At 43.3% G+C, this 13,463-nt stretch overlaps 1 protein-coding gene across 4 annotated transcripts in view; it reads left to right on the plus strand.

Annotated features, from left to right (window-relative positions):
* The window catches only part of OTOF (otoferlin), a 172,720-nt gene that overhangs the window by 48,622 nt on the left and 110,635 nt on the right, over positions 1-13,463 (plus strand). For all 4 annotated transcript variants that reach the window (XM_078149814.1, XM_020983910.1, XM_020983909.1 and 1 more), the window contains exons 3-4: positions 918-1,006; positions 11,064-11,163. In XM_078149814.1, the coding sequence (XP_078005940.1) occupies positions 918-1,006; positions 11,064-11,163 (189 nt within the window). The remainder of the gene's footprint in view (positions 1-917; positions 1,007-11,063; positions 11,164-13,463) is intronic.

The following is a 13,463-nucleotide window of genomic DNA, read 5'->3' on the forward strand; positions in this document are numbered from 1 at the left end:
GCTACTAATAATTCAATGTATTCTCACCCACACGACCAGAAAGGAGAGTGCCTGAAATCTATATTCTGGAATCTAACCTTCAAGAGAAAGATGGGAGAATTCTTGGGCAGTACTAGAGTCTTAAGGAAAAGAGGATTATACATGTGGTCCCCAAAACTGGAAGAGTAGTAAAGGATTAATCCAAATATGGAGGAGTAAAAGTTCTAGACTTTGCCCTGTGATGCCACCATAAGTCATTCGGACAGTGTTGGTCCCAGAGGAAGAGAAGTTGCTGCTCTATCATACCCAAGCTCATTTTCCTTCCAGGAGATTCAGAATGGTCTAAGTAGTACCGTAAGACTACATGCTTGTTTGGGTCTCTGAGGCGAACTGATCTGTTAAGGTGGGGCTCCACACAAGCAAGCCTAGGTTTATATATCTTCTGAAGAAAGTCTAAGCCATAGGCCAGCATTGAATCTATAAGCCTGAATAGGCCTCAAGGTAAAGGTAGAATTTTCAGAGAGGGACAATTGTTTTGATTGTTTACAAGCCACTGTGAACCTTTTATATGTTGTCTGCTTTTTCCATGGGATGAAATAATATCCTATGCACAACAGACAATCTTACTCTGAGTGTTTATAAAGGCATTAAAGAGCCTTCTACTTTCATATGTGGAGACTGATACATGAGGTATATTCTGAGATTTCTGAGATTCCTCATAGTAAACTTATAATGGGAGGGTTACAAAGTAAGTCACAGAAATAATATTGTTTTGAGGCAGCTGCCCCTAAGATAAGACTTCTTCCATGTAAGCTCAGGAGATAGATTAAAGACATACACACCATAGAGTCCCTAGGACATGTTCCTTTTCATCTTTCCAAGACACCCTTCCCTATAATGCTTGTTCTAGACTACTTTCTCTCTCTCTCTTCTTCTAGACCTTCCGATGGCCAGTTGGCAGTAACATCGATGGCAGTGAGATGCTAGAGATCCAAGTATTCAACTACAGCAAAGTCTTCAGCAATAAGTAAGTGCATTCACACATTGGAAAGCCAAGACCTATTATTGCATTCTGGGAGCCATGTGGGAAATGATCAAAACGCTACCTTGCCTGATGGGCTCTACTATCCCTTGGGGTTTAGAATCTGGGATGCCAGAATCTCTGGGCCAATAGCTTTCTTTTCTAACAGAGTGATTACCCCTGGCAAAATTATCAAGTAGTTGTTTCTTCATATGATTTCTCAGGCTTAACTACAACCTGGTTCTGTTATAATCAAGGTATGCTGCTAAATGTTTAAGAATTCCCTTTCTGGGAGGGAAAATATATGCAGGACACACTTTTAATTTGAATTTGTATTATTAAACATTTTTTTCTATTACTTTCTTTTTTCCCCATTTTTAGGCAATTGGGGTTAAGTGACTTGCCCAGGGTCACACAGCTAGTAAGTGCCAAGTGTTTGGTCTGAGGCCGGATTTGAACTGAGGTCCTCCTGACTTCAGGGCCGGTGCTCTATCCACTGCGCCACCTAGCTGCCCCTTATTACTTTCTTAAGTCTGGATAATCAATGAAACAATTAAGCAAGCCTAAATCTGTAGTGTTCCTCAATTTCCAAGATGTAAATGCTCGCACTAAAATTTAACAATGGGCTCTTGCAAGCCAGTCTCCAGCACATCCACAGCGGGAGTTGTCCTTTTCTCTGTGTGGGAGATGTTTGCTGTCCTTCCGAAAACTCCTGTCATCCCACCCCACCCCCAAAAGCTTCCCTTAACTGAATTAGGACAAATAATTCAGAGATACCTTCTCTCTGAGCAGCTTAATAAATGCTTATCAGCAATAACTGATCAGCTGATAGATTAAACTTGGCTCATTCACTTCAGAGATCCCCTCTCTGACTACTTTAATTAAAACAAAGGCACACCATTAACTAACTAATTAAGTCAAGTCATGACTGAAATGCTGTGTCTATGTGAGAGAGAGAGAAATGGAGACAGAGACAGAGAGAGAGAGAGAGAGACAGAGTGACAGAGAGGCATACAGACACAGACACACACACACACACACAGACACACACACACACACACACAGAAAGAGATAGAGAGAAATGTTCCAAATCACTTCCTCAGAGATGTTTGGATGAAAAGGAAAGAGCCCTGAGTTTTGTAGTTAGAGGAACTGCATTGAAATCCAGATTCCAGCACTTATCTACACAACCTTGAAGAATCAATTCATTTCCCTAGACCTCAGTTTCCTTGTCTCTAAAAAGAGGGTGTCGGATCAGATGGCCTTTCAAAGTCTCTTCCTGCTCTGATTCTCTGCTCTTAAAAAAGTTAATTTTTTGGGGGGGGCAGTGCTGATGTTGCAGTGGAGACCCGAATTCAAATCCGGCTTCAGACACATAACACTTATTAGCTGTGTGACCCTGGGCAAGTCGCTTAACTCCATTGCCTAGCCAAAAAAAAAAAGTTAAATTTTTAATGACAATTAAACTCATCATAAAAATAAAACACTGTAAAGTCTGAGAGGTGGTATTGCATAATGGAAAGAGCAGGGGATTAACAGAATATTAAAGGAAAAGAAATGGAGAATGATATAGAGGCTATGAAAGCCCAGATTGTTCAACTACTTATATTCAGAAGTCCATAAGATCCATAGGATCATAGGTACAGAGCTGGAAGTCCAGCCCCATCATTTTATAACTACAGAAAGTAAGGCTCAGGATGATTAAATGACTTGCCAAGGATCACACAATCAGTATGTGTCAGAGGCAGGATCTGAATTCAGGTCTTCCTAACTTTCTGACCTGAGTTCAAATCCTGCCTTGGACACTTACTAGTTTTGTGACCTGGAGAAGTCACTTAACCTCACTCAGCCTCAGTTTCCTCATACATAAAAATGGGGATAAAAATAGCACCTACCCCTAATTTCAAGGATCAGATGAGATCATTTTGTGAAGCACTTTACAAATTTTAAATCGATATATAAATGTTGACTATTATTATTATTATTATTATTATTATTATTATTACCCCATATTCAGTACTCTATCCACTACACCACTATCCATTTTTTAAAACAATGCCTAGTCTTTAAAAGTAAAACTAGCTGCCATAAAAGCTTAAATAATTGAATGTGGAACTTCATCATTCATTCTAAAATGTCATCAAGATGGAAGATACACAGGGACAAAGAAGTACATGTCCTCCTTTAGCAGGGTACTTTATGTTCCAGACCTTCGCTACCATTTCCCCTCCACTGGGACCAACCAGAGGAGGCCGTGGGCGATAAGAGAATCAAAGGGGAAATAAGGAGGGAGTCTTCATGGGAGAAAGGGTTGTCCACACATATCGTAAGGTTAGCTGGTAAACATCTAAGGGGAGAACTCTCCAGTTTGCTGTGGGGAGCAAGGGAGCAGGAGGGAAGGAAGAGAAGAATTCTTCCTAGAACTGATCCCTAGTAAGAAAAGAGAAGACATTGTCTCACTTCACACTCTCAAGGCCCCATTGTGGGAGTTGTGTCTGGGCCAACACAGTCTAGGCCTGTGGCAAGGCGGTGGCAGAGGGGTGGGGAAGTAGTAGATACAAGAGAAGTAACCACATGAGGGCAGATAGGTGGAGCAGTGGATAGAGAACAGGGCCTGGAGTCAGGAAGACCTGAGTTCAAATCCAACCTCGGACACTTATTAGCTATGTGACCCTGGGCAAGTCACTTAACCTTGTTTGCCTCAGCTTTCTTAACTGTAAAATAAGCTAGAGAAGGAAATGGCAAACCACTCCAGTATCTTTGCCAAGAAAACCCCAAATAGGGTCAGACACAACTGAACAACAAAACTACACGATGGCTAGGTGTACCCTAAAACCCCTGCTTGACTTCAGGCCTGTGGTTTGACCTGAGGAGCTAGGAAACAGGACACAGCCCCTTTCACGTTTTCCCTCAAACTCTCATCTCCAATCCCCAAACCCGATTGATGTGCCGGCTGAGCTGCAGGACTCTTCACTCCTCTAACCCTGGGTGTAGCAACTACCAACAATACCCAGAACCACTTAGAGGAATGAGAAGAGAGTAGAGCCTTGGTATCAAACTTGATAGAAATGGATCCCAGTCAGCCCTATACTGACTTGGAAAGCCACAAATTGGCATTATCCATGTTGTACTGTATTTTTATTTATTTTGTTAAACATTTCTCAATTATATTTTAATCTGGTTTAGCCTTTCTCTGGAGTTTTGCATGCCACCCCTTCAACCCCCCTCCTCACCTCTGCCCTTCTCAACTTTGACTCTTCTGGAGTAGAGAAGATGGGGGAGGAGGCAGAGGGCAGACTGAGGAATAGGAAGCAGAAGCCTCTCCAGGATGTGTGACTGGTCCTGCTAAGCACATATAGAGAAACTGAGAAAAACCTCAATAAGAAGAGTCTTGAGTCCCTAATTGCAGGGTAGTGAGGAGAAAAGCAGAGCAGGGACAATGGTCATACAATGGGCAGGACAGGTTTCTTGGAGGGCTGGCTTTGGTGCAGATTCAACATGAACAATTTCATCAAAGAAAAAGTGAGTGTGGGGCAGGAGAGCAGGGATGGATTTGGAGTCTAGGCTAGAACAGAGTTTGGGTCCTGCTTCTGCTCAGTAACAGAAGCAGGTATTTATGTAAATCTTTGAAGTTTGCAAAGAACTTCATGAATATAACTAGTCTTTGGAGCTCTGGTCTCAGAGAGATGCCCAACATGCCCTTGGCCTTGTGGATTGAAGGAGTTTGTGGGAAGAGGACCAGGGAAAGCACCAAACAGGAGCCATTACAAACTGTGAGGGGTTGAACCAGCATGAAGCAGGGTGATGTGCAGGAGGAGGGCAGTGTCCAGTTCTGGGACTCCAGGACTGCAGATCCCTGGCTCTGTTCCCCTCTGCTCCTCTTTGTTGGCATCTGGTGGCAGCACGGCAGCACTCGGCACCTCTCTCATCCCTGTGGCCTGACTGCTGGTCACCTCCCTCTTCTCTGCTTCCTCCTGGCTGGACCCCTGGCAGTTCTCGATAACCACTCTTTGATGTCTTCCCTTGTATCAACCCTCTTCTCACAAGCCACATTAAGCCTCAAGATCAAAGGCATTCTGGGTACTTACTCCTAGGGCAAGTCCAAGGCCATCAGAGCCAGGGGGATGTTGGGTAAGTCACCCACCACAGGTAGTTCCCTGGCTCCTGCTCCATGGCCAAGCCTTGCTGGGCAGAGACTGAAAGATGGTTGCACATAAATTATTATCTCACTTGAGCCTCACACCAAGCCTGCAAGCTGGGCACTACAAGATTAATTATCCCCATATTATAGATGAGGAAATTGAGGCTAAGAAAATCAAAATGACTTGCTTAAGATAATACAGCTAGCAAATATCAGAGGGTGAACCCAAGTTGGCCTGAGTAGTGGAATAGAAAGTGCTCTGATTCTGGAAGCAGAGATTTTTGTTGTTGTTCAGTCATTTCAGTTGTGTCTGACTTTTGTGACCACATTTGGGGTGCTCTTGGCAGAGATACTAGAGTGTTTGCCATTTCCTTCTCCAGCTCATTTTACAGATGAAGAACAGGGGCAAACAGGGTTAAGTGACTTGGCCAAGGTCACACAGCTAGTAAGTGTCTGAGGCCACATTTGAACTCATGAAGAGCAGTCTTCCTGACTCCAGGCTTGGCACTGTATCCACTGTGCCACCTAGCTGCCCATCTGGAGCCAGAGGATCTGGGTTCAAATTTTACTCCTGATTCCAGTAGCTGTGTGATCTTGGGCAAGACACTTAACTGTTCTAAGCTTATTTCTTAGCTGCAAGATGGCGGGGTAGAGAGAGAAAAAGGAGAAAGGGTGGACTGGATGATCCCCAAAGCACCTTCCAGTTCCTAACCTAGGATCCTCAAGTTTAGTGGTCTAGCCACCACAAAATGCTGTGAGTTCATCTTCCTCTGGGAGCTCAGTTCCCTCATCTGTACAATGGGGACAGTAATAATACCTGTAGTATCTCATTGGCTTTGGTGTGAGGCTCGAATGACACAATGAATGTAAAATGATTTCTAAACATTAAATCACTATATAAATGTCAGTTATGATAATTCATTACTATACATAGGGCACGTGCTGGCCTCATGAGGAAATACAGTATAGCTAATTCATGGCCCCTGCCCTCTCAGAGCTTACAATCTAGTAAAGAAGGAAGACCCAAATATCAGACAATACAAAATATTACACGATAAGTGCATTTTAAAAGTTCCAAGAATGAAATGCCTTGGAGATGTCTGAGGCGCTCCAGTATCCCTCCTCCCCACTCCAGGCTGCCAATGGTGCCTAAATAATGCAAGGGCTCCAGGAGTTTGGCGATCATACCCAACCTGGCCCAAGATACCTGAAGCCCTCTCCCAGGGGAAAGTGCTTGAATTATTCAAGGCTGTCACAGTGCCTGGTAGGGGCTTCTTTGTGGCTGCTCTGCCCTCCCACCTGCTGCCTCAGGCTTCACTTATTGCAGGGCTAATTAGCTGGGAATCCAATCTAGGTCACACTAGACTGTCCAGTCCTCCCTCCAGATAGGGAGCTCCATGTAGGATATTATGGTCCAGCCTCTGGACTCCAAACTAAAGTAAGGGTCAGGTGGGTTTGGAGGACACCCATGGCAGTGTCCCCAACATTGCCACAGCCTCACTACAAAATTGGGGATTGCTGGAATAAAGCCATCAAGTCAGGGCACTAGAAAGGTATCCTAAAGTAACAAGATAATTCTGGATTTCAAGAACAATAATTAATAATTATAACATTTATATAGCACTGTAAGCTTTGAAAGCTTTGAAAGCTTTGTAAGCATTGTAAGTATAACATATACTATCTTAATTATTCCAACTTCCAATCCCTCCTGTTATCTCTCTCGCTGGTATATATGTCCATCACTGTTCCTTGCTGTCTTTTCTTCCTCTCTTCCTTTCTCTTGGAATAAGAAGAAGCTGGTTCTAGTCCCAGTTTTGCCACTTACTAGCTAAATGACATTAGAAAAGTCATTCAATCTGAGTCTCAGTATTCTCATCTGTAAAATGGGAATAATGCCCACTCCAACAGCTCATAAGGTTGTTGTAAGGATCAAATGAGGTCATACATGACAAAGTTCTTTGTAAATTGGCAAGTGCTGTCCAAGTGAGCTGCTAGTAGTTCTTCCTTAGCAAAGCCCATATCTACATGTTTAAGTACTCAGAATCTTAGAATAGCAGAGTTCTTAGTCTTAGCAATCACCTGGTCTAGCCCCTTCGTTTAATGGAGGAAATTAAGTTCCTTGCCCAAAAGCCAAAAAGTAGCAGTAGGCTCAAACCCAAGTCCTCAGATTTTTCTTTATGCCATATTGCCTCAACAGTCCTTCCACTACCACTTTGAAAGTGGCATTTTCTAGATAGTTAGTTTTCCAAAGGTTATATTTCCTTCCACCCATCTTTCCTAGGTTTTCCCAATAACTACACCATACTCCTAACTCTGTTAATGAAGCCCCAACCCCAACAAATATGAATACCAAGTTCCCCTCATAGCCTTTCCTTCACTGGTGGATCTGGTATCTGGTTAATCAATTTGGAGGGGAGGGACCTATCTGGATTTACTAAGAGTGCTTATTAAACTAGAACCTGGAAAAAATAAAGAAAGTACAACCTGAAGTGAGGGAGGGAAGAGAGTCTAGAATAATATTTTCTAAAGGCTAGTTCCCCTAGGACCACTGTAATTGTTTACATCTACACACCTGTAACTCTTCCTCAGACTCAGCCTTTTGAGGGTTAATAGTATTTTCTTCCCAATAACATATTGAGATAAGTAGTGCAAATATTATCACCGCCATTTTCCAGGTGAGGATAATGAGGCTCAGAGCTTTCAGTGACGTTGCTCAGTTGTTATAGTTGTATCTGACTCTTCCTGGCCCCATTTAGGGTTTTCTTGGCAAAGATACTGGAGTGGTTTGCCATTTCCTTTTCCAGCTCATTTTATAGATGAGGAAACTGAGGCGAACAGAGTTAAGTGACTTGCCTAGAGTCACACAGCTAGTGAGTGTCTAAAGTCAGATTTGAACTCAGGAAGATGACACTTTATCCACTATGCCACTTAGCTGCCTTTCAGTGATTCACCCGGAGTCATGGAGAGCTAGAAAATGGTAGGTAGCATTTAAACCCAGGTTTTCTGATTACAAGATGCCAGTACTCTTTCCACCATACCATGTTGCTTCTAATTGTAAACAGACACACTCTTTTATGTCCGTACTACTCTCTACTGGCTTCCTAGGGTGGTGACTGAATCCTTAGGAGTCTTATCGACTATAATGCTTTCATTTGTTCTCTCTCAACCACCCCTGCCCCATTTGATAGAAATGTGCCAGGTACCCTGGGGACATAATGGAGGCTTGCTACCTGCGTTACCTTAGTCAAGTTGCTTTACCTACACAGATAGGTATGTAAGTGTCCTTATCTGTAAAATGAGAAGATTAGACTAGCTGGCCTCAAGGAGCCCTTCCAGCCTTCAATCTATGACTCTATGACAGATACACTGCCCAGGGGCAGCTTTCCCAGAGCAGGTGAACATGCACACACAACATAATGCCACACCATCTGTAATACAAATGAATGTGTGCTCAAACTCAAGTCCTCCAATTTTCTTTATTCCACGTTGCCTCAAAAGTCCTTACATTACCACTTTGCAGGTGGCATTTTCCAGATATTCAGCTTTCTTTGCCCATATGTCCACCCACCTTTCCTAGGTTTCCCCAATGCCCACACCAGTTACTATAAACATGAATTGAATTTGGTGCTCTCAAAAATCTCTCCCTGTTTGAAATCCTATGATCCTTTGATCCCAGGAATTTATTTCTCAAAGAATGAAGGACCTCTGAGCATGTGCAGGGAAACAGCTCTATGCTGTCCCCTTGTGGTGTCTGCCTGCATCTCACCATCCCTGCCTTGTCCATCTCTGACCACTACCTGTATTTCTGGTTTCCTCCAGGGAAGGGTCTTTCTGATAGATGATCTTCTAGGGCAAGTAGATCCTACTCCTCTGCAGCTATATGACATTTTATTTGGAGTGTGAGCACATGTTCTACATTAGGAAGTAAAGCTTCTGACCCGGTCACCACTCAGTTGTGGCAATAATATTCAATTACCGGGTTCTCAAAAGTGAAAAACTTAAATTTTAAAAAATCTTTTCGCATCAAAATTTTATGTCAATATATTCCTTTAATTATAATAATTCCCATTTCTGTAGCACTTTGCCATTTAAAAAGCACTTCCCTCATAGCAGTCTTGTCAGGTAGGCACAAGTCTCATTATCTCCATTTTTTCAGATGAAAAAGCCTGAGATGCAGAGAGGTTGTGATTTGCCCAAGGCCACACAGCTTAGCAAGTGGTAGAAGCAATATGCAAACTGAGGTCTTCCTTCTGAGTCCAGCTCTCTATCCACTATGCCACATTGTCTCTCTTGGTATCCTTGCTTTACATATGAGGAAAATGAAGTAAAAACAGATGGACCAACTTGTCTGTTGTCATACCATTAGTGTTGAGGGCCAGGCCTCAAACCCAGGCCTTCTGATTTCAAATCCAGGACTTATTTTCTATGGACACTGCTCCTTTCCAAAAGGAAACCTTCAAATTGAAAAATGATTTCTCTTATAGAGTCATATGAGGTGGGGAGTGGGGTGGGGAGGTAAATGTGGGGAAAGTGGTCTTGGAGGCATCCCTCCAAAATGGATTATGCCTACACTCCCTGACTCCTAGGAACTTTTTAATACAGGTGAAAGTACTTTAAAGAAATGCTAAATGCAGCCTTGAAGGGGATGTCAATCAACCAATACTCATTGAATTGAATTGAATGAAATTGAACATCACTTGGCACTGTGCTTACATGTTAGAGGCAGCTGATGACACAATGGAGTGAGCACTGGGCCTGGAGGCAGGAAGATCTGAGTTCAAATCTGACCTCAGACACCTTAGCTCTGTGACCCTGGACAAGTCACTTAACCTCTGTTTGCCTCATTTTCCTCAACTGTAAAATAGCAATAGTAACAGCACACCTTCCTCCCAGGATTATTGTGAGGATCAAATGAGATCTTTGTAAAGCACTTCTCACAGTGCCTGGCTTCTTTCTCTTTCCAGGCAATAGATAGAGCACTGGACTCAGAGTCAAACAGACCAGTGTTTGAATCCTACCTCTGATAGTAACTAGTTCTAGGACCATGGACAGTTCATTTAACCTCTAAGTTCGTTTCCTAATCTGTATGATGGAGGAGAATAAAACCCCTTGCACCTTATCTTGCAGACTTCTTGTGTGACTCTAGGTCGTTGCTTTAGAGCAGGAACATCATCTAGTCCCATGTTTTCATTTAAAGATGAGGAAACTGAGTGCTAAGGTTCAATAGAGATGATGACACATACACAAGCCTCAGCACCACCGCTGGTGCTGAGTCCTTGGCACAGCTGTCCCCAACTACTCACTCAGGACAGGATCATAGTGACCACAAAGTCCAACTAGTTCAACATTCTCATTGTACAGAGGAAGAAACTGAGGCCCAGGGAAATGAAATTACCTACCCAAAGTCATATAGGTGTCAGAAATGGGATTTGAACCCAAGTCCTCTGACTCCAAAATCAGTGCTTTTACTGGACCAGGAGCCTCTCTGTGCCTCAATACCTCCCTCACATTTAGTTTCAGGATTTTCTCCACCAAAGATTCACCTCTACATTGGATATACCCCAGATGTGCTGGGGTTTGGGGGGAGTGGGTCATGTGTTTTTTGTCATCCACCCATCACACCATCTCTAGCCATCCCTTTCCAGTAGACCTGGCCATCCTTTAGGACACTGCCTGCTCCTCCCCTTTTGGTCTCTCCTGTTAGTTAATTTCATTCCAATAAGATACAACCACTTTGAAATCATCTAGAGTTTCCAGAGCCCCTTTCTTCCAGGAGAGGGCAATTCTTCTCATTCATTCTCTTCACAAAACTAAAAGAAAAAAATGTGGTCCATACTTCCCCCAGAACCGTCTAGTTCCTGTAGCCCCCAGGCTTTGTATCCAGGACCCTTGGTCACTATTCAATCCTCTTACTGTCTCTAGGATCATTGGGACCTTCCGCATGGTACTGCAGCAGGTGGTAGAGGAGGGCTACCTAGAAGTGACGGATACTCTGATAGATGACAACAATGCCACCATCAAGGTATGTGCCCTCCTACTGGCTGTCCTTTTTTCATTTGCGGGTCATGGCTAGATAAAATAAAAACAATCACGGGAGTTTCCTAATTTACATGTGTTACTCCATTGGTAAAATGAGGGTATTAGATTAAATCAATCATTCAATAAGCATTTACTGGTGACAATCCCAGAGGGCATGCCATGCCCATCTTCTCATCCTGTGCAATTCTAGGTGGCACAGTAGATAGAGCATCGGGACTGGACTGGAGTCAGGAAAACCTGAGTTCCAATCCAGCCTCAGATAATTACTGGGACCCTGGACAAGCTTAACTCCATTTGCCTCAGTTTCTTCATCTGTAAAATGGGGATAGTAATAGTATTTCCAAGCACATAGTAAGTACTATATAAATATTATTATTATTATTATTATATCTTCTCATAAATCCTCCATAGAGGATCTACCTAATGCTCTACTCTAAAACAGAGGTCTTAGCTCTTTTTATGTTATGGACCCCTTGGGCAGTCTAGTGAAGCCCATGGAACCCTTCTTAGAAGAATATTTTTAAATGCACAAAATGCATAAGATTACAAAGGAAATAAATTATACAGAAATAAAGATGTAATTTTCCCCCTTTGTTCAACTTTATAGACTCCCTGAAATCTGTCGGGGGATCCTAAGTTAAACACCACTGCTCAAGGTCTTTTAGGACCATAACAGAGCCAGAAGAAACCTTTAATATCATCTAGTCAAACCCCTTCATTTTTCTAGATGAGCCCCAGAGAGGTTAAGATCTATGCCCACAGTTAATCAGGTAGTAAGTGGCAGATATTGACCAGGCTAGTTAATATCACAGAATTGGAGCATTAAAAGGGTCATCAATAGCCAATCTAGACACAAGAAAGGAAGGTCTGTGGCTCCAGATGTAGCCCTCTTTCTACTGTATTGCACCAGTACAGCTTTGGGCTGTCCACTTCTGCTGTCTCTTGCTCTACCACCTTACTTTCTGGTCATCTGTTTCCTTGGTGGTGTCATTTACCCACTTCTTGCGTGCAAGAAATGTTGGAGTATTATGAACTGATGATGTAGCGAAAACCCGCAAAACAGATAAAAAAAAATTTAATTCAAAAGGCATCTTAAGTGACTAGCCTGTGCCCAGCAAGGGGGCAGCCTGACATAGTGAAGCTGGCTTTAGAGTTAAGAAAACCTGGGTTGAAATTCTGACTTTGACATCTACTGGTTGTGGGTCTCTGAGCAAGTCATTTAACATCTCAATTATCATTCATCTCTAAGTTTAGATATGGCTGTATTACTCATTCACCTAAGATCAGGAAAGAACAGATACAAAGGAGACAGCTAAAAACCCAGGCTCAGGCTTGCCTAGGCAGGATATATACTTTAGCTGACGTGTGTTCACAGGTGTATGGCATGGGGGAAAGGGGCAATGGGGAGAGGAAGGAGTGCACCCTCCTCACAGGAAATCTTAGAGTTATATGATGCCACTTGGAGGGTTGAAGGAAGAGGGTGAGACAGAAGGGCATCCCACTCCCACTCTGTTGTCAAAGAGTTGGGGAAAGACCAAGGGACCACTTGGGGTTTGCTGCATCATACCAGAGTCAAGTTCTTTCAGCACTGAATTACATATGGCCCTTGAGTCCCAAGAAGTGTCAGGGGAGCTCCAAGCACGTACTTCCAGGGATGACCCCCCTATAGACCAAATCCACCTCTGCAACTCTAGGATGATAATCAACTCTTCTGGAAGACATATAGGCCTACTTGCTCCTTACTGCCACTTCCCCCTGCTGCTACATCAATATACTTTCCTCCTTTAAGGCTCCATCCAGATAGGTCACCCTATCCAGATCTTGGTAAGAGTGTCCCAGGATGTCCCCCATGCCACTTTTTTTCTCTCTCAAGGAGTTCAGTACTTGACTGAGTCTCCCTCTCCACTCCAAATTCTGTCCTCATACTTTAGGTCTTCCATTATACATAGTAGTATCCCCTCAGGCACCCTGGTTTCCCAGTTAACCCCATTTCCTCACTCTCCATGACATGCATCTTCACTCCCATATCCTTTGCTTTTGCCATCATGCTGGAAGTGGTCCTACCTAGATGAACACTCCTCGGTCTCCTTTGCTGGGTCATCATTGACATCCTACCTTCTAACCATAGGTGTCCCCCAAGGCTCCATCTTTTCTCTTCTCTCTTTGTCTCTCTGTCTCTCTGTCTGTCTCTGTCTCTGTCTTCTCTCTCTCTCTCTCTCTCTCTCTCTCTCTCTCTCTCTCTCACACACACACACACACACACACACACACACACACACACAC

Source organism: Phascolarctos cinereus, unplaced genomic scaffold, assembly GCF_003287225.1.
Source record: "Phascolarctos cinereus isolate Bilbo 61053 unplaced genomic scaffold, phaCin_HiC Scaffold_2;HRSCAF=192, whole genome shotgun sequence".
In the NCBI taxonomy this organism is placed as follows: domain Eukaryota; kingdom Metazoa; phylum Chordata; class Mammalia; order Diprotodontia; family Phascolarctidae; genus Phascolarctos; species Phascolarctos cinereus.